General features: G+C 33.7%; 1 protein-coding gene across 1 annotated transcript in view; it reads left to right on the top strand.

Annotated features, from left to right (window-relative positions):
* LOC132697958 (uncharacterized) overlaps nucleotides 1-22,579 on the top strand; it is a 55,738-nt gene extending 33,159 nt beyond the window's left edge. Inside the window, exons 2-3 of the mRNA XM_060663751.1 lie at nucleotides 5,091-5,189; nucleotides 21,257-22,579. Of these exons, the coding sequence (XP_060519734.1) occupies nucleotides 5,091-5,189; nucleotides 21,257-21,378 (221 nt within the window). The 3' untranslated portion in view covers nucleotides 21,379-22,579. The remainder of the gene's footprint in view (nucleotides 1-5,090; nucleotides 5,190-21,256) is intronic.
* Nucleotides 22,580-22,910: the final 331 nt, after the last annotated feature.

Genomic DNA, 22,910 nt, shown 5'->3' with positions numbered 1-22,910 from the left:
GATTGGCGAAACGTAAGCAATTTCGACTAAGCAAAAACCCACGCAGGAGGAATCCGGAAGTTTTGTAAAAAGCATTACAGTAGCCCGTGGAAGTTTATTTGAAAAATTTATTATAAATTATTACATTTTTAGATAGTATCAGACAGTAAGCAAGGCATGATCGAAATAAATTAACCGGTAATTCCAAGTTCCAAAACTATTGCTGTATTTTTCTTACAAAATAAAAACAGCTTCGAATAAAAAATTGCTACCAATTAACACGATACCACTATTGCAATGGCGTGTTGCTAAATAAAGACTTTTAGGTCTTGTATGCCGTTTGCCTATTACGTTACCCGCAGTGTCGCTTCTCGTACGTAATGCAGTTCGCTAGTGATCGTCTCCTTTTTTTGCCGCATTTTTTCTCTATGATACAAAGTTGCTTTCGCACTTAGAAAACAACCAATAATTATTCAATGATTTTCTAGAGCTTGTTAAGAACTTATGTGAGGGTTCTTTTTAGACTTAAGAGATTAGTAGAGCTCCAATTTTGGATAAATATTCTAAGTTTTCTTGGATCTTTTTGCCTTTGCTTTTATGCGCACTGCTAGGTAACATGCCAAAGTTTAACTTACCTTACTTTACAGTAACCTTATCTCTTAATGTTATTTATTAATTTAATTCCGAATGAATATTAACAAGTAGATAGTAAGAAGCTGAATAAACCAAACTTTTACTACATCTGAGAAATTATAACAGTTTTTAAAGCTCGTGAATTTATTATTTTTAATTCACCACTTAGATAACTAGAAAACCAATTTATTGTGTTTTTTAAATACACTCCATTTTTTCTCATAACTAACTAGCATTTTGTCAATATTTTGAAGTGAGTCGGTCCACTACCAGTATCGAAGGTACGATATACCGTCTTTCCGACATAATAGATCCGCAATTAAACAATGGCGTTCCAGAATCGGACTTCGGTACTTCGTTTATACAAATGATGAACGCTGACGGATTTGTGTATAGTTTCATAGATCAGATTCCTCGATTGCTATTAGTCCATGCAGTGGAAAATCCATTCTTACTTTAAAAAAAATATTCCACACCAAGATAATAACTATCGTCAGTGGACTTCTGTAAATATTTTCTTCTTCGATGACATATTCTACACATTTTTTCCAGCTAGAAGCAGATATTTTTTGTACTTCACTAGCAAGCTATATTGTTTACGTCCCTGGGTTTCGATTTAAATTAGCCCGTAATTTTCGAGATTCATTACTTACCGGTAGCGCGGTATGACGTTTCCTAGAATCGTGAAACTTCGCGACAAGTAGATTGAGCGTTCCCGTTGCACATCAATTATTTTAAAGAAAGTGAACCCGACGCAAGCTGACCAAGAGAAAATAATATTTGCAACCCAGATATCGACTTGCGTGACCGTTGGTAAATTAAGTGGAACTGGTGAAACAAAAATTCGTATCGGTTCGCACCTATCTGGAGCATAAAATTCCAAACGCTTCCTTTGGCAGCGGAAGAATTGTTAATCGATAATAAGTAATGACCGGGCGCGTCAGTTGTGAACACTCCAATTATGAGGCGCAATCCTGTCATTTTGTTGAAAGCGAGATTACAATTTGCTACGCGCCGATGGGCTTTCATGAATACGTCAGCAAAATCAATTTGCCGATCCGTTAGGAAATGGCGGTGTCGCGAATATTACCGTCTACCGAATGGACCAAAAATAAGAACCAGACGTAAACGAAAATAATGATCCCGCCGATTATTTTTGGGACATTGAAAGCGATTTATTGACCTGAGTCACATACGCAGGACGTTCCAGCACCTCACCCTGTATATCTACTAGAAAATGTCTCAAAGTGATGGCGAAAACTTTATAAAGGACCGCGTTTAGATTTTTGTGTACTTGTGAAGGAAAACTTACGTTAAATACGTTAAAATTGTACTTTGATTTTTGATTAGGTGCTCTTCACTACCTAAGGTTATCTGGTTTAATATGTAATGTACCCAAGCTTTGGTTAGTTTTAGTTACTTCATTGTTGCTTTGCACCAAGTTTATTTAACCCGAAACAACAAACAACCACAAACTAACCAAAGTTGGGTAGGTCACATCCTAAGCCGGCACTATCGAAGCTTAAGAGTGTATTATGCAAAAAATTTTATAAATGGCACTTTCGACTGAATTTCTTCAATACTAATACACTCACTCAGTAAAGTGTGATGCGGCCATCAGGCTAAAATCTGCCGAAATCATCCGATTGCTTCCAAATTCAGGGCCAATGTAAAGTGACACTTTGCTTACCCTTGATCAGGGCATACCCAATACCCAATTATTTTACAGTAGAGGGCAGAAAAAAATCTTATTTATATTATTTTGTCATCAGTGCGTTTATGTCAAAAAATATGTCATTTGAGTATCTCCTGAGCCTGCTGCTTGACAAACCTTTGCTTTGTAAAAAGAAAACCACTAGAAAACGACAAGCTCTGCCGATCGTTATCAAAAAACTCACTTTGTCTTGATTATATGGAGCCTTTATGTAAATACGTCGTTTAGAAAAAAATGCGAAAAACATGAATTGAATTCATTAGGTTTTTCAAAGCGGCAATGTAAGTTATAGAAATGCAAATTAAATGGAAAGCAATTTCATGTCGTTATTAACAATTTCTCCGATGACAAATTCATGCGCCATGTAATGAATTAATATTAATTTGTATTGTAAAGTTAAATTACTCTACTTATACAGTGTGACCAAGATAAGGATGTCTAAGATGGTAAAATTAGAAAAAAATTGCAAAGTTTAATAACGTGTTGAGAAAACCAAAAAATTCCCATTCGTACTTCCAAAAATACGATGTTTTAAATTCAAATCACAATATTAGAAAAAAAGTAAAGAAGAAAGTTTTTAATTTATGGACAGCCTCCTTCCACTTCCCTTCTCCCTATGTCCATGTCTTTTGTTCTTCATCTGAATAGTTTTTGTTATGGGTTGTTTTCAGTTTTAGGTAAAGGTAAGTGAAAGGCTTTTTGTCTCAGGATGCCTTTCACGATACTAACGAATACTTGAAGCTAGTTAGAAATACAACTTTGCAATGAAATTTTGTATTATGTTGCTTGAAAACTGTTTAATCACAGAAAACCAACTAAAACAGGCCGCTTAAATCAATCATAAAACTGATATTGTAATTCAAATGCATTTAGGTTTTAGTAAGCAGTGTTGCCTAAATATTGACGTGGGGTAACAATATGACTTTTTGTTTAATTTCATAGTAAATAGTTAATTTAACTAACATTTTTAAAAATAATGCAAATCATATCCATATAATCATTCACATCATATATAATAAATAATACTAAGCAAAAAATATACAAAACAAGAAAACAAGTACACCCGCCTAAGAAAAATCGTCTTCATGCATATGCACATCAAATGACACATTTCACTCTTAAAAAGTCAAGATGTTTGAATCACCTTATAAAAAACAATTTTATCAATATGTTTAACTGTGTTTATTTCACTAATTATATTTGTCTATAATACAAAAACTTTAGTTAGTTCTTAATATTACTTGCATTATTCTAACTTTATATGAGTGGTGAATAAAGTTTTATTCTATACAGAGAAACACAAAAATTTGCGTCTTTGGTACTTTCAGTACCTTCAGGATCTCAATTTCCTTCTGTCAATGTTAGAAAGTTACAAATTTGCAACAATTGATGAATTGCCATATTGGGCAAAAAATGTTCACGAATTATGTTGTTAAGAAATATTCCGAGAAAAACAAACGAACGCACTGTAAAGGAGCGAGGAATTTGCGGAAGTAGCGGCAAAGCGAGATATCCCAGTAACCTTATTTCGAGTCAGTCGATAAAGTCACATTCAATCTTCGCAAATACAATGTGGCTACTTTTAATGGCGTCGAACACAAAACATCCAACCAGTTCTTAGAAACAAACGCGTAAAAACTGTACGTCGCTACTTTTTTCGCTAACAACTGTTACCCAGATCTATTAGATAAATCTTCCGCCAGTCATAGGGACTGATATGTGGTCATAGTTGGTATACGAATGTACTGGCAATTGGAAACCTTACTTTCGACTTTTAATTACACTTTTCTCATTTAACAGTATGGCGAGGGACGTTGTCGGGATGAAAGTAATATTTTATGAGGCAGCTCGAACGCGACATGGAATTTGTAACTGAGTTCTAAGAAATGTTACAAGTTTTTCTAGATTTTTTGTCACACATTGGACAGTAGTAGCCTTGGTTTAAATGGTTCAAAAGAAAACTCTTTGAAAAAATGCAATAAGAACGTAATAACAACTTACAAAGATCAAATAAAATCAGTTTGGAATAGAGTTCATCCAAACAATTTTGAAGTCAACATCATTGTGAAGAACCACGGTTTACTTTTTTATTCATTTTATTTTATTCTACTGATCAGGCGTGCGTACAGTGCTACTTCAACACGTCAGATTCGTTAACTACTATAGTTTCCGGTACTTTGCAACGGGTTTGGAAACCAACTAATGGTATTTGGACGTTTGCCAGTTCTGATGGTCACATCACACGTGAATGTACTCTTGTTGTTTTACAAAAACGTACTCAAAAAGTACTGGTTAACTTCTTTAGTAACTCGTCATAGTCGTGACTAGAGTACTACTGCATATCCTATTCTTAAAATAATCTTAAACCAAATAATTTCTAAGTTTTCAATTACTGTTTGATTTTTTGGACTCTAAAAGTGTCAAAATTGAGAAAGAAACAGTATTTTCGCAGAAACTACACCTACTGCCAAAGAAGAAAAACAAAAGTTCTTGCAACTATATTCATGAACAACCATTGATCGATTAGAGGTGACTGTGTTTTGAACACAGACATAGATTAGCACGTGGGTTGAAGTCGTTCTAGCAGTATTGAATGTCTCTGCTCTTGTAGAAGATAGTTGTAGTAGATCAATTTGGAACATCATCATTCACTAACAGTTGACCATATTTCGTATCATTTTAGTTTATTTGCTACACCCGGATCAATTTGTCACATGTTCATCATCATGCCACATAACGCATTCTCTTTAATCACGTTTTTCAGATTCGACAATGTATCCGCCACCGCCGAGTTACACCAGACTGTATCAGTACCAGTACTACCCCAGCCCTCCGGGGTACTACTCTGCGCGATATTTGCCAGGTGTGTACTGCCGCTACTAGAAAATTCATGCATGTTGCCCATTAATAGTAGATCTGCGCTGTAGTTACCGCAGTACTGACATACACCAGAAGGGCATTTTTAGTAAACCTGGAAACTTAGAACGGCAAAAAATAACCAAAGAGAGAAGTATAGTAGTGAGTTTGTGCATGTCCAATGTAGAGCATAGTAGTACCCCGTACGACTTCGCTGGACGAAATATTCCTGTCTAACATCGGCTTAAACCTTGAAGAATGTAGTTGATTTATTTATGGTACTAATTTAGGTATGTAGAGTAGTACCTTGCATGTCGATTTTTTTCAGAACCGGGAGAATTGGAGTCGTTTAAACGGCATCTATTTTTTTAAAAATTATAATTGTTTTACGAAAAATCTGCATAACAAATACCCGAAACAATTATGCGTATTATAATAATGGTTATGATTATCTCGTCATTTTGACGTTACAGTGGAAGCGACAAAAATGCATTTCGGTATGCAGACTGTTATTAATGTTTAAATTTAGAAATTTAAATGAAGCCATTGTTATTTTGCAAATTTATTTTAAGTGTTCATGTTGTATTTCATGATGGTAGTTTAAGTTTTATTTTTTCGATTTGCCTATTAATAACACAAGTATTTTTAAAGTCTTAGTGTTGATTTTAAATAAACTACAACGGTGAACTAGATTACGACGAATAATATTTGTCAATATTCAATAGTTTTGTGGTTTACCTGTATCTTAGTCTGTTAGATGACGTTTTAAAAACTTTTAAGGCCTATTTACTATTTATTTAATACCGTCTACAAGAGCGGATTAAATACAGGATGATATCTACCAAGTATCTGCGCTTAAGTATCTTCGAGAGAAATCTTTACTATAAACGTATGGTCTAAAATGTTTCGTTTTCGAGATACAGGGTGTCAAAGTTTTATTTTTGTTTTCTGCATAATTTTCCAAATAAAATTCTAAAAAAATTTAAAAATTTCTGAACCAAAATTGGTACCTAGGGTTTTCGACATTGAATTTGTTATTAATTTAGCTCTTACTTACAGGTAAAAAAATTGAATTCATCCAACTTGATTGGATTGGATTCGTTTATTAATCGCTAGACCCAAGTACTTCAGTAAGTTTACTTACTTATTTATTTAATTACTTACTTACTTATTATCCAAAAAACATCAAAAATAAAACTGCGTGTGTGTGTGTGTGTGTGTGTCTGTATTTCGAGAACGAGGAACTTTAGATATAACTTTTCGCCTTATGACACGGTATTAATCTGTAGGACAAGAACTGGGAAAGAAGTTAAAAAACTGATCAAAATAGAATTTATAAAAATTTGGTTCGAAATAATAAACTAACTCTTAATATAGACAAAACAAAATACCTCTCGTTTTTGTCTTATAAGAGCAAAAGAACACCTAAAAATTAAACATTATGACCCACCATAAACATACTTAACAATTACTTGAAAGATTTTCTAAATAGCCAACATTCAGAAATATGAGAAACTTGGGAAACAATATATGAGAAATCACCCTCTGAAATATTGGACACTAATTAAATAGCACCGGAATAGTACTACAGGAAAACTAAGTATTTTTATTCCTTTCTTTCAAAATATTTTTTTATTGGTCTTACGGCTGCATTGTTTAAATTTTTAAATCTTCTAAAAACAAAACGAAAACAATTTTTTGAAAATATGACGGTTCGGAATTTGCAGACGTCTGGACCGTGTGAGCGAATATCCGAGACCGCATCAAATTTATACTAACTCTTATTCTCTGCCCACAACCGCTAATTATTTGCCGTAATTACATATTGGCGAGAGGAACTTGAGTATTCATACATGATAATTTAACAGAAGCATGCCTCGGTTGTTTTATCAAAATTAATTCTTGGTGTTTATTGCGAACTAAATAATACACTCCGCGCATAACGCGGTGTTATTTTAGTAAGGGCCGAGGTGCCCGCGATATATTTTTGTTTATAAAAAAAAACAAGTAACTAATTAAATTAATTAAAATTAAATGTAAAATCAATAAAGCTTTATTATTATTTTGCTATTATATATTCTTATTTGGCCACTTTTCTTGACTTTTAAGACCAAGACCAAACAAACTGACTTTCAATGTAAATCAATATTTTTTTTATTTGTTTCCTTTCTTTCTACTGCAGATTTTTTATATTATTAAAGAAATCTCTTTCTGATTTTAATGAAATTATTGAATTGAAATTATTCACAAGATTTCAATGCTTAAGTATCTTATATCGCAAGGAAAACATTTGTAACATTTGAGAGCGGACTATTGTCCTTCTATCCGGCAAAATATGCGTGCTTTTAAATATTAAAAGCAATGTTATGGGTATTGTGAGAACACAACGCCTATAATTACATTTAAATGTACACTACTCCCCTATTTAAATGAAACCGCTATATTTTTTTTGCGAATGACATATGCCTACGTTTTACCAGTTCAAACATTCCTGAGCAATTTACAAAAATATTAAAGTGTTAATACCTAATGCAGGCATTTTTTTACCACCTATGCTGAGAGTTTTGCCAGGCAGTAGACATCGAAACTTAAAAAATATTTCCAGCAAATTTCTCTTCGCATATATATTATGCATCCAGTTTGATGATCAATAAACGAGTTTGATTTGGCATTTAATTTCAATTGGCAAACGTCAGAATACCACCCGTGACTAAAGTACGGGAAATGTCCACAGTGACTCGCGGTCGTGAGTAACGGAGCCAAGTATCACATCAATAGGTAATGAATACCAACACTCTGATTTATTTTTTATTTTTAATTAATAGGTACAGATATATATCAAGTCATACAAATGTTAAAATAAAATTAACAATTTTAGTTACTACGTTTATTTATATAATAACTTACTGAGTTGTTATTTATTCTTACTATAAAATATGTCAATTACTGCGACCATATTCAAAGAAGCATAAACGTTTCAAACGATTTCACGAAATACCCTGTAGCACACGATTTATCCTCAAAAACTCCAATCAGATATAAAACGTGACATTTATGACAACGAAAAGAATCCCCATCACTACTTGTCTTCCCCTTAATAAAATTTGCCTCAGATTATCAATATTGTCTGTATTACCAGGCCTAATCCAATTCAGTTCGAGTTCGCTATCGCCAAAAGGGGGCTATTTTCCAAACTCCTACCACTTTGGCTCCCGATGCATGCTACCTTGTCACGCCTAATGAATTACCAGGTACAAAATATCTTGAAGGCGGGCAAAACGCTTAATTTTGCTCTGCCACTGGCTGACCGATACTTTAAACTGGCACCGTAATAATATCTAGATCATCAGAACAGTCAAGCACCTGCAGTCTGGTCTCCCGTGTTAAAAATCTGTGGGCTAGTGACTGTGATATGTTATATACATATATAATATAAATGATACCGATCTCGCGCAGTGGCGGGTCGTTATGAATGTGATGAGATCACGTTTCTAGAAACAGGTTCCATTACGTGGTCCGTACGCCATTACGTTATTTTTACTGTAAACGTTGTCACTTCACTTTTGGTGGTGCTTTAGTTCAACGTGTAAGGGCCAAATATTAGAAAAAATGTATGCGAAACTACGCTCTAATATTACTTTTAGTCACCACTATGCAATAGGATAATCCCAGTTACAAAAAACTTAAACGAAAAAATAACATAGTAACATAGCACATCAAAAAAGAAAATAAAAAATATTATATATAAAATCGAAGTTCGCAATTAGTAATAATATATCGTTACATAAATCTGACTGCCTTTATAGCAGATATAGGGGCAACATAAAAAGTCACATGGTGCCTTGACTTAATTTTTAGAACACGAAAGTATATCTTTTACAGCATTCTTTGAAAATGATAATTAATAAGTTCATAGGCAAACTGGATTTGCGCCCTTGAGCAAGCAATTACACTGGAAACCCGAATGTTAGTTCATCTGTCTCCATGCTTAAATAATGTGAATTTCTGCTGATAATACCAAAATATTCCACGTCAAATGTTATTTTTATGTGATGTTATAGTACTATTAACTTAAGAGTAAAAAATCTTATCAATAAAAATAATGGGCACAGAACAGACTTTGGAGAGACACGATTTATCCATATTATTTTATGGCCATGGTACTCTACATACTGTGTGTGATTTGTTATGTAAGGGGTGTTTTTTTTCGATGTATAGAACTTTAAGTTGCAATAAAACAACGATGGATTATTCGATTAACAAGAATTTTTTTTTATCCGAAAGATAATCTTATGGCATTAAATTTTAAATATGATTTCTGGCATATGACTGCCACGGCTGGCGCGGATGTAGTCCAATCTGGATGTCCAATTTTCGATGACTTTTTCCAACATTTGTGGCCTTATACCGGCAATAACACGGCGAATGTTGTCTTCCAAATGGTCGAGCGTTTGTGGCTTATCCGCATAGACCAATGACTTTATATAGCCCCACAGAAAGTAGTCTAGCGGTAAGCTATTATCTTGGTTCGAGTTTAAAGGCCGTCGTCGCTTGGAATTACTTCCTAACGTTTCGCTAGCACGAGAGGCGAGCTTCTTCAGAGGTCCTTCCATCTCCGATGTTGGACGTAGACTGACGATTTCTCCTGCGCAGGTTGGATTTATGCCGATTGGTGGTGGGCGGGGCTTGTTCCGCTTCGGTTGGTCTCGGGATATCGATCGGTACTGCTCGGGCGTTCCTAAGTCGGGCGTTCCTAAGTCGGGCGTTCCTAAGTCGGAATGAAAGAGTTAGTAATCATAGCTCTATACCGATCACCATTGACTGTAACGTTCTGGCCATCATAAAGCGCACCAAACAGTCAGTTTTTCTGGATGTAACGGTGTTTCGACATACACTTGACGATCAGCTTCGCTCCAAATGCGGCAGTTTTGTTTGTTGACGTAACCATTCAACCAGAAGTGCGCTTCATCGCTAAACAAAATTCGCTTATGAAAATCGGGAACAATGGCAATCTCGTTTTGGGCCCATTCGACGAATCTACGCCTTACTTGATGATTGTTTGGATTCAATTCTTGCACGAGTTGGCACGTAAATCAAGATCCTTCCGCAAAATCTTCCATAAAGTGAATGGACGCAGATCCAATTCCTGTGCTCGATGTCGGATCGGATTCGGGTCTTCCTCAATGCTACGCTCTACAGCAGCAATAGCTTCTTCTGTAGGCACCGTACGGCGTCTCTGGGGATGCGAGTTATCAATAAGAGTAAACATGGTGCGAAAACGTTCCATGGTTAATCGAAACTGCTCTGATGGACGATTTTGTCGACGATAAAATGGACGTAGTGCGCGATACGTATTCCGCACAGAACCATTATTTCCGAAATAAAATTGCACTATTTGCAAGGGTTGTTCAGGCGTGAGTCTATTCATAATGAATTGCCAAACCAAACTGAGAATAATTCACTGTTAAATCGGTCGCCATCTTGAATAGTAATGCAAACTTAAAGTTCTATACATCGAAAAAAAACACCCATTATATTCTTAGAGACTCCAAAATATAGTAAACTCGTAATAAAATGCCAGAATATTCAAAAATATTTATTGAGGCCTCACAATACTGTCCAGGTTTTCTTGGTGGTTACACTTTTTTGTCGCCCCTTTTGCTGATTTTCCTTAAGGATTCAGAATTTTCATTTAATGAGATACAACTTTGACACTATCGGGATAATTTATCCCAAACATTACCAAAAAATATTTAACAGTTCATGCAAAATTTAAGGGGTTCGCTAAGGAGAGGACGACGGCCCCTTTAGCAGCTGACCCACATTGCGAAATGTTGAATTGTTGTCCGAATCAGGCCGAAGACGCTATTTTTATAAATATTGTTATTATTCACAGCTTCGAGCCGTTCTCGAAAGTCATCTGCTTGATATCCCCGAGCTATATCAAACGTGTAGACGTTTGTCCGTCAGACGATCGTGGAATTTAGTCGCATTGCTGACGTAAGGTGTGTCGGACAGAAGCTCATATAAAAGTAATCACCTAAAGGATGCAATATGTAATCCAATATGTTTCTTCGCCAGTTTCCTCCAGCGTGCAGAGTGACAAGCAGCAAGACTTCGAGAAGATTGCGGTCTTTGCATAATACGCGAGAGGCGTTCGAATTTCCTATTCGCTCTAGGTCGCTTCTGTGCTTACCATTTCAAGGTTGCGTGCATGATTTTACCGGACGCGAAACGAATTCTCGGAAAATATTTAGAATAGCGTCTTACGATCACGAGCAAAATTGCACTCACCTCTCTTCGCGTCACCTCAAAAACTTAGAAAATTAATTATCTGCTGTATATAAAGTTGGCTCACTCTCCATAAACCTATTGTTCGATTCAATTTGTTGTTATAGCCGCAGAAGTTTTTTTAAATCCTGCAAATAGTTTCCTGCAAATAGTTTTTTTTAAATAATCTTTTATTTAGTTAATGATATTGTAATACACTGTTATACTATATAATTATCTAATATAGTAGGCTCGAGTCTTGCAAGAATTTAATTAAATGCATAAATATTTTACCTTTTTAACAAAATTATTATAAGAAGTCTCAATTTTCAAAATGTTAGGCAGCAGGTTGTATGTATTTGAGCCGCACTTATTTTATTTTGCAATTTTTTATTTGTTCTTTTCTTAAGTCGTGCGAGTGTTTGGTTTTGATTGATTGATATGGGTTATTTTGGTGTTGCTTTTAGTTTTGTTCTGTATTATTTTAAAGGTAAGTGTAGATTGTTCAAATCTTAATATGACACAGCGTTTTGGTGTGCATTTTGCAATCTAAATTAAATATTCTTTAAGGATTGTATTTTGTATTATTTTTATTTTAATTAAGTTTGTTTTATTATATGTACCACAAACTGCAATAAAATATCTTATAACCGACAAGAAACAAGCATTATAAATTTTATTATATAACTATTTTGTTCTTTATATGACCGATGTGACCATTCCAATTTAGCTGCTCGTCAAGCATAAACCCTAAATATTTTATTTTATCCACTGTTACGAAAGTAAAATCATTTATCTTAATGTTAAAGTTATAATTTTTTTATTCTTTTGTTTAGTTTTTTCAATTTTTATTTTTTATTTGTTATTTAATCGCCAGTTGTAGTATCCTTTTAAGTCTTTGCTACATTTTCCAATACTTCTGAATTTTTTGATGAATAGATTAAGGCAGTATCATCTGCAAATGTATATTATTGAGCTTCCAATCCAGTCAAGCGCAGACTCAAGACATACAACTTTTACAAGAGGGGCCCAAGGACGAAACCCCGAGAGACCCTACAATTATTAACCATACCTCTACTACTGCAGTCTTCCGGAGTTACGTATTGTCTGCAGTTTGTTAAGTACGTTCTAATTATGTTCAACCTAATCCCTCCAAGTCCCATTTGTTCAATCTTATCGATAGGCAAAACATGATCTACAACATCGCAAGCTACAAAAAAGCTTAAAAGGGTTGCTTGTACTGTATTTATTGTATGTTTTATTTTTTCAGGCCAGGTAAAAAAGGTCCTATTTTAATTGGAGCACCCTATATATTCGCAGAGTGCGTTCCACGACAAGTTATAATTAACATTAACATATAATTGTTTCGTAATTATTTATTGTCCACATCATCAGGTTGTCAGCAGCTTATATGTATAAATTTAGTATTATTTGGCTAGAAAGAAAGAAAAATAATAAACGATATATTAATTTTAATAATATTTATAAATATTAATTTTTTCTTTTTCATTTTATGCCTCAATTAACTATAAAGTAATATATTTTTAAAAAATTTAATTTAAATTATTTATAAAATTCCAAACGTGACACTGTATAACATGTTGCTTATTTAAAAATTTGTTTTAATATTACAAGAGAGCACAAACTTTAGAATATACAGAATTTGAAAAATGTTGAAAACACTCGGGCTATAACCGTTTCCGGTTATGTACAAAAATAAAGAAAAACGTCTCTGTGTTGCTGAACTTGTCTTGAAACCCTCCCTCCGAATGAGTATTAATATGCGGGGTGCTCTATTTAAAGAAAAAAAATGAAAAACTAAACACCCTGTATATATAAACACTTTAGGACTTTTAAGTCAATAAAACTTTTTTTTTTAGAAATTCTCAGATAAGATGGTGAATTTATCTTACGCGAACGATGCTCTAATGCAATTAAGATTGTTGACAGGGTTACTTGAGGCACTCTTTGATCAATAAAAAATAAATATTATGTAACTTATTATAATATATTATATAATTTTATTTAATTCTTAATTGACACAAATTGCAGTAGTAGGCAGCTTAAAAACGAGCTGTAACTCTGATATGAAAACTTCCAGAAGGGGTTAGGGTTGAAAAAATAAGTATCTATTTGTTATGAGAGCATTTAACATTTATTAACGATTCCATTATTATTATATCGTTAAAGAAACTACCAATGACTACCATCTTTCTAAAAAACTAACTAACCAGTTACAAACAGGAAAACATTGCCTTTGGAACATTTGAGGTTTCCCAAAATTTTATTTTGTAACAACAGTAACAAAGAGGAAATTCCGTTCAGAACCGCAAAATTTAAGAGTTCTCGATAAATAACTAAATTGGCCAATATTTCAGGTAGGTTATGAAGGTAGGACGAATTTTAGTACCTGCTGTTAACCTATAATGTCAACAGTAAAATGGCGAGTAACATCGTCCATATTCTTTCCAATTAAAAGAAAATTAATAATAATAATACTCTCTTATCAGTGAACATTGTTCTAAATGCATGTAAATCCGTTAAACATGATAATCTTCGAAAATGTTGAATTTGAAGAATGACTGGAATTTAATATTGAACCATAATTGAATCTAATATAATACATAATTTGATTTGATTAATTTGATCCTACATGTATTTCAAAATAGGGACAAATTTTATTACGAAAACCTAGTAAAAAACGCAAGAAGAAGAAGATAAATAACACAAAGTAGCAAAAATAAAATTAACGTAAGATAATATCCAAAGAAGTGATAACGAAGAATTTGAATTTTTTTACCTATAATTTTGGTAAGAAAGAATACGTAATGGTTAAAGAAAGGGAAGGCTGGAGTTACACAAATGTGCAAGAAAAGAAAGAGCGCTTGAATGAACGGAAAGGGGAGGAATATTATATAAATATCTTAAACATTTCGCTACCCGGAGCTTAAACAGGAAGGCGACAAACCTGCCTTAACCATGAACCAAACGAACCGTGAATTTCTTACGCGCGATGTTCAACATTTTGCTATGCATAGTTTATTAATTTTACATTCGTTTTATCTGTGTATCCATCAGCGAATTGTTCCTCAGATGTGCCGTCACTAGAAAAAGCGTCAAACCGCTTATTAAAACGTTACATTGACTTTTTATTTTTCATTTTTCGCGTCGGCTCATCTCCCGAGGACCGCGCCATAGGCGTAACCCACATGAATTATTGAACACTTTTACTTTTTGCGTTTAATGGTAATTTGAGCGGAGGTAATGGGAAAAAAGTGCGAGAAGTTCACACCAGAGATTTATCGTGTACCTAGTATAGCGAAAGAAAATAACTGGAACAATGTGCCGCAATCGTATGAATTTTTATTCTCTGTTTTGTCGTCGGTTTTGTTCTTAAGAGTCAGCTCCACCAACCTGCCCCTAAACTTGAAATAACCAGCAAATACGTTTTAGGAACATCTTCACTGTTATCTGTTATTTGTTTCTCCAAATTCCATTGTTTTTTAAAAATTTTATAACCTTCTGGTCTAGATACCTCAGTCGTACTAGATGGAGATGGCCAATAAATTCCTTGTATAAAACGATTTGTCCGCAAAACAAAAGAGAAACAAGACCTTTATATCTATAAAAAGCCTCAACAAATCAACGAATAAAAAACAAAAGAAAAAAATGCGAATCAGAAGATGAAGTTGCTGTGGTGGAAGATCTTGTTCATCTAAAAATTATGAATGTTTTAGGTGTACGTGTGACGCTTGCGGTAGCGTCATAACAAAAAGAAAATAATACATTTTTTATTAAAATATATTGAACATCAACATCACTGTATATCGGACATCTCACACAACCCTTTAGGTCAAGATGGCAAAAGAAAAAAAATTGTTCGATTTTGATGAATGCAACTTTTGAAGAGGTTCACCGATACATGAAACTTGATGTTCAGATGATGTTTAGATCAACTAAAAAAAACGTGGGGTCTAACTGGCACACGACTCGTTGTTTTTGAAAACCATAAAATGAATAATATGGACATTAAACTTGTTAAAAAGACTGCAAAAAATGTGGATCAGCATTCATGATTCTACGAAGCAAAACATAGTTTCTTTCACACTTCTTGATTGAATTTTAACGCTGAATTTAGTTGTGTGTTAAATTTAGAGTGCAACTAGAGTGTCTCAGGGACTTTAGTAGTCTAGCAAACGAACTAACCATTTAGTTTTATGAGTGTTTATGTTGACTCAAAGGTTTAGTCAATAAGTGTAAAATATGCAATAACAGTAGGAGTGATTATTTAAATATAACGATAAAAAACGCCGTTAAAAACTAAATCACTTCTACGCAATAGTCTATCAAATACCAAAGGAGTGTTTTGAATAATATTATGACCAACCTTCTGTCACTGCGATGCGCGCTAATTGGATAAGTAGTTGCAGTGATGATTTGTCAAGATAAGAGTAAGATCATGTTCCTATCGTTAAAAGTTTCTGCCGACGATCGAACTAAAATATTGGCGGGTTAGCGATATAGGGAAAACACGTTTCTAGAAATGTCGAAACATTTATCAAAACAATTACAGCAGTGGGGTTAGAATGTTGATATAAGGTGAGAGCGAGGATGGTTCGGTTGCCAAGGCGTTATACCTGCCAACTCGACTTGTCGGTGGTTTGCTTTTTAAATCGCTTATTGAGTTAAAAAATATACGAAATAAAATATAAGAGGAATTGAAATGTGTGAAGAAATTTTGTAAATTTTTGTCACTTCTTTGTCTCGAACTAAAAGAATAGATAAGAAATGTAAAGAAATGACACAAAAGAGTTGTTTAGAAATGCTTCATAGTAAGTTGAAAGTAGCAAAGAAATTTCTTAGCCTCGTACTATATCTTTGTGCTATTCCAGTGTCGTAAATTTTATTGAACTCGGTTTCAATATGGATCACGCATGTAGTTATTTCAATCGTATCAATCGTTTAGTAATGTTTCTTTTGTATTTGATTATTATTGACTTCTATCAGTTGGGCTGTTCACGCCGCCAACCATCTAGGTCGTAATAATAAATCTGTGTAGGCGAGTCACGCGGCAAATTTCAAGATTTGCGTATATTTTTTCTACACCAATTCGTATGTAGATTAAATAAAATAGCTCAACATTGTTGACCTGCGGTAAAATTAAAATATTCGCACATTCTTTATGAATTGTATATTGATGAATATGTTAATAGATTGCGCGGAGAAATATATCAGCAAAATCAGTTCTTCCATCAGTTCGGGAAGGAATCTAAAACTGCATTTAATTTTTAACTCCCACTTGTAGCAATAATTAAAATTTCATATTTTTTAATCAAAGAAAGTAATTAAAAAAGGTCTAAACCATATTAGAATATTAAACACAGGTAGGTATACAATTATTACCATACCACATATTATACCACAATTTTACCTGAATGTAAATTCCGTAATAATCTTGTTGCATTGCATGTTAATGACCACCCTTGGATAATCCCATTCAAAAGCAATTGGTCACTTTCCTATATCTATGGACAAACCATACCACAAATGATGTACAGATACTTATCATTCTCGGTCAGAGATGTAGCTTTGTCTTTCAATGGCATAAATAAGGGTCTTGAAGTGATTTCTAGAATCTCCTAATAATAAATAATAAATAATAAATGATTCCAAAACCCAGGTTGTTCGTTTTAGCAATAAAAAAGAGGAAATTATTCCGATCTGAAACTTTTCGAGAATGGAACTCCGCTTGAATTTGTCTTTCTTGATAGTAAGCTGCTTTTCAGTTGTCACTTGTCTTATTTACTGCAGAAGTCCTAAGGTAAACAGAAAGTACTTTACATGTATAAAGACTACTACTGAGATTACACTTAATTTGTGTGACTCTCCTATTATACTCTATCTATTGGGATATGCGGACGTTGTATACTGGCCGGCTCTAAGACGAAAAGACCAACATAGCTTACAAAAATTGCAAAATGCCTGCCTAAGTTGCAGCTATGGTTGGCGTAAATGGGATCATATAACGCCGGCACTCAGTGGTTAAATCTGTCTGAAAGGTATTTTGCGCATCTGTCTACGTTAGTGTATAAAATGACTAGTTACGAAAAGCCCATAGTCTCTATGATAGACTGGTCAGGGGTAGTGATATAGATAACAGAATGTCACCGTAATCAGTCCTATGTTCCCAAATACGGCTGCGTTTCAGAGCTCTGTCACATATAACGCTATTAGAACTTACAATTCACTTCCAAAAGTGCTGGCGAGATTAAGGAGAGGTTGAACCGCTTAAGATTTTTTCCTTATTGTTTTTCTTTTAATCGTTTTTGAATATTGTCCTTGCTTTTTCCCAGTGTCTATTTTTTTCTATCTTTCTTTTTTTAGGAATATAAAATTTTTACATTTATCCCCCTTTGATTGGTTTAAAATTGACATATTGGAATTTATGTGGACTTAAGGGCTGATTTGTTAGTTTTTTTTCTTGTTAAATTCTGTATATCTACTACATTGTATTGGTGGTTAGGTGGAGTAGCGCTGCTAGACCTCGCCACCCGTTGAACTCTTTGGTGGAATATTCGTTTTGTTGTATTTTAATAAAGGCTATTTATTATTATTATTATAAAACGGATAATAATGCAATTTCAGGATAAAAAGAATGGAATGGAATAGGGTTTCATGTATCAATTTCAAGAAATAGAATAGAAATTAAAAGAAAAATAATATATTATAATATATATAGTACAGTATAGTATATAGTACATAATATATTAGTTAATATAATTTAACAGTAACAACCTTTTTGTGGTGACAAAAGATAGGAACCTATGCATTTTATGTATATCTATTTAAATTTAAATGGCTATTTTCTTAAAAAAACATAGAAAATTGCTAGCAGCGTTGGATGTAAGAGTAATAGTTTAGAAAATGGGTGATGAGTCTGGTAGGACCGACGATGGTTCACCTACACGACAATTTCTGAAACTGTTTTGAGGAAGTCTCCACAGATTGTAGAGTGCTTTATTTGTGAAAACTCTAGTCCCATAAAATGTACAAAATCTATACATTTTTACATAGTTCTGCAAAGTCAATGAACCTTCTTTAAACTGGTTCTTGTAAATTGATATCCTACTCTCTCATATAATTACATACCCTTCTTTATATAATCAATCTTTATTTGTTCCTTATCAATGTCAATCAATGAACCTTCATAAGACATTTTTTACTGAATGTAAATATATAAATTTTTAATAATTTTGTTGCCTAATTTATAAGTCAATTCCTATGTTAGCTAGGAAACTGATCTGTTGACATTTTCCTGACTGAAGTGAAATTCGCTTAAAGCGTTGGGTAATATACTTTTTTTAATTTATTTTTTGTAACAATAACGTACTTTGATCATTAGTGCTACAAAGGGAGCGCCCGACTTACTTCAGCATCGAATGACATCCCCTTTAGTCTCTTGCAAGGACTTTCCAGTTTTCTGCACCATTCTTTGCAGCATCTTCAAAGACCTCTCCATCTTAGTCTTGCTCTTCCACTGTTGTAGTTGGTATGGCCTCAACATTCGCACGCTTTTGTAGCGTGTTATATGTTCTATATGTCTCCGTTTCCGTAGTCTCTTGCAAGGACTTTCCAGTTTTCTGCACCATTCTTTGCAGCATCTTCAAAGACCTCTCCATCTTAGTCTTGCTCTTCCACTGTTGTAGTTGGTATGGCCTCAACATTCGCACGCTTTTGTAGCGTGTTATATGTTCTATATGTCTCCGTTTCCTGATCCTGTGTATAAGTTGTAGAGCTTCGAGATCTTGGACAGTACCGGACTCTTCCAATTCCTTTGTCTATTCAATTCTATCTGAGATTGAGACAGACTTTTAAAATATAAATGAGGAGTCAACCATTCAACAAGAACAAAATAGTTTTATAGGTTTTTAATTTTTAAGTAATTTTTTTATATATTTTTTTTAATATTCCTGCGCGATATGTTCCCTAGGCTGGATAATATTACTTTACAATCTAGGAAAATGTTTATTAATACAATAAGAAGAAATCAGGTGTAGTAACTGAAACACTTAATTTGATCAATAAAAAATGACTACAGCAGCAGAACAAGTTGTCAAAGTTAATTTTGTTTTCGGCTGGAGCGTGAATATTGTTTTTATTACTGCAAATAATTTTTCGGCTGTGGATGCGGAAGTTCTCTATCCATTTCGGAGTTAAAATAAAACCTAACCTTCGTTTTTGTGTTTCTATTTTCCCAGTTTCTTATGTTTTTCACTAAAAAACGCGGCATCTATGTCCTCCCCTGCTGAGGAATCTTGAAAGACATTTGTTTTACAGCATTGTGGAATTGGGACGAAAACTATTTTTAGCAGCAAACTTAACCCGAATGTGTGACCTCACCCACTTATTCACACATACACACGCTCACATTATGATGTATGACACGAAAATAATGTTTCAATACATTACCATCCCATATTGGTTAGACAGTTATAGGTTTTTTTCTCAACTCCGGACCTGTGCCCCACCTTCGCTGTCTCTTTATATACAAGCCGATTCGCTCCGTTATATTGACTGAGCCATTTCCTCCTTTCCTAATATGCATATTCCTATCTTGGCAAACACAATGTAATCGACGAGGTAATTCCTGTTTGCCTTTCGTCGAGATATTGTACGAAATCGGACAAACCCATATTTAAATTGTGTACAGCGTTTGAAATGGCACTTTGAATACGGGCGAGCCTTCCGTACCCCATGTACCGTTGGATCTACATACAGGATGTTTCAAGTCCTCAATGAAATAGATAGATTTTTGTGCCTTTTTAGTAGTCTTTCCGGATGATGATTTGTAGTCGATAAACCAACATTAAACAAAAACTAATCTTCGTGAATGAAGTAAGTTTCGATTTTGTGAAGCAAAAAGGTGCAATTATCTGATTGTTTTTTTTTTGAGTTTTTTAACGGATGCTTTGTGGTGTCGTGTATACATCTATTTCGACTATTCTTGACCGTGAGGCAACGTAATAGCCAATAATTCTTAGTAAATTCTTTTGTTGCATTCGATGTGGTGAAGTGACTATGTAAATAAAATATATAAAGTTTGTCCATGTCATAACAAAAATTGTTAATTTAATTTTATATTTTTATGGCGATACAATATTTGTGAGTATTATTTACAAATAAAAAATAAATCAAAACTTTTGGTATTCTTGATTTACTTCACAGGAATTTAAAAAGAAAATTCAAAATGTTTTCCTTGTGCAAAATAAAAAAAATATTGGTTACATTTAGAAATTTAGATAAATACTTAAAGTGTTGGGGCTGGTCAACTGACCACTTCTCAATTGACCGGTAAGAAAGACCAGGATCCCTTCATTGGAGGCGTTTTTTCCTATAGTAAAATGTGTTTCAGTGATTTATCACGCCGTTGCCATTCTAGTTTGCCTGATTTGACTTGATTTTTTATGATTCTTGTACCGTTGGCAGTTAATATGTCTGTTTTGTTTAGATCAGATCGAGTTAAATTTGATACAAAGTGAAAATCCCAATTTTTATTACCTCGAGAATTTGTACATTTCTCAAACTGGCAAAGAAGAAGTTTCTCAAAAATAGTACACAAAGTTCCCGGCTTTAACGTAAATATTTGTTTTAATTAGTTCGGTTTTGGACTTGGGAATTTAATGCTATGGTAGAATAGATCAGTTCGAAAATGAAACGAAAGTAAAGGTAAACACTTAACCGCATCTTAGCTAGAAATGCTCGACGCGGCGACGGCCCTATTAACTTTGCCATTTCGATTTTCAGGTGGTCTTTACTTGAGGCCCGATGACGGAAACCTCTACACGACTCTCGAGCCAACGCTGAGCAGCAATCCCAACGTCTATTTTCAAAGAGGAAACGGCCTGCATGCTGGGATGATGTACTGAATTAATAAACGACACGGAGAGGAACGGACCTCGACGTGAAAACCACCCAAGCACTTTCGGATGCTCACCACGTATAGCAGACGCGAAAGTTATTGTGAGAAAACGTTTTAACGGAACACGGATATGACAATTAATTATTATCAGTGCCTTTTGCGTCGGTTGTTGTAACGTCTGTATTAAAATAACGGAGAGCGAAATCGACGTCCACCATCGCGAATTATTATTATTATTATTATTATTTTTGGCAACGAATAGAGAATATTAGGTAATTCGAATTAGCTAACCCGATTATTGCTTATTTAAGTTTAGTTAATAGACACCCCAGGATGCACGCAAGCTTGTTAACATCGTTTCGATGGCCTAATCTCTTGTGCATTTCATTTTGAGGTTAAGAATGATACACAAGTGATATCGTGAACTATGTAGTTGGTTATATTGTAGTCAAATTATATATAAGAAACTAGGAAGTGAACTAAGGTAGGTAATTAATAATCAAGTTAACATTTTTTTTTCAAAATATGGTTTTCGTAGTGAACGTTTGTACCTTTTATAACCGTCATAAATCCAACTTGCAAATTGAATCATAAATTAATTTGGTAATAACTTCGTGTTTAACACGAATATAATATTAATTTAATATTAATAATTAAATTAATTAATATTTATATTAGAAAGAACGAAAAGTTCAATTTTCTGCTACTTTCTTGCTGGGCGCTCAAGTTTTCGAAAAGATGTTGAATAATTAAAGCAATCATTTATATAACAACAGATATGTGAACTGGAAGTAAAAAGCAATAAAAATTAAAAATTTTAATTCGCTTTACCCGCTCGAGTAACGATAGAATTATAGTGCCGTGCATAGTCGAATTGTGTACGCAAGAAGGAAAATATTTATTACAACAATCAAATTGTAATATTTATCTGTGAAATTTGCAATTTAATCGGTAGTGTAAATTACACATTTACACGGAATCGCAAGTCTTATGACATTAGATGAATTATTATTAAGTGTTTAGGTTTTACTTGTATATAGTTTTAGTATTTTCTAGAAATAATTTAGATAATTAAAAGAATAAGTTTGTTGGTGAAGCCATTTATTGTAAACTAAGACATACAACGAATGACTGAACGTTTTACCATACGAATCTCTATTTAAGTTTTGCATTATGTACAAAAGTGTTTTAGTTGTCTACGAATAAAGTTAGTGCTAGAAATGTTCGAAGTTTTAATAAGCCTGAAATAAATATACAAGGTGTTTCCAAAATAACGTTTCGGATTCCAAGGAGAAATAGCAAAAACTAAAATGGCTTATTATCATTAGCATACATGCTATTACGTACAAACATTACTAAAACTACGCTTGTAATTGACATAATTATATATTCGAATCGTAGTAAATTACATTTATATGAATGCAAAAGCTAATTCACACTAATATTAATATTAATATAAGCATCTTTTACCACTTTTTGGAAGTTTTTTATATTCGGTAAATTTCTGGTGTCTGGTGTTCTGTTAAGAGTGTGTGACTT

The sequence above is a fragment of the Cylas formicarius genome, unplaced genomic scaffold, assembly GCF_029955315.1.
Source record: "Cylas formicarius isolate icCylForm1 unplaced genomic scaffold, icCylForm1.1 PGA_scaffold_2__14_contigs__length_35257938, whole genome shotgun sequence".
In the NCBI taxonomy this organism is placed as follows: domain Eukaryota; kingdom Metazoa; phylum Arthropoda; class Insecta; order Coleoptera; family Brentidae; genus Cylas; species Cylas formicarius.
Note: the sequence above shows the minus strand (reverse complement) of the source record. Positions and strands in the feature narration are given on the sequence as shown.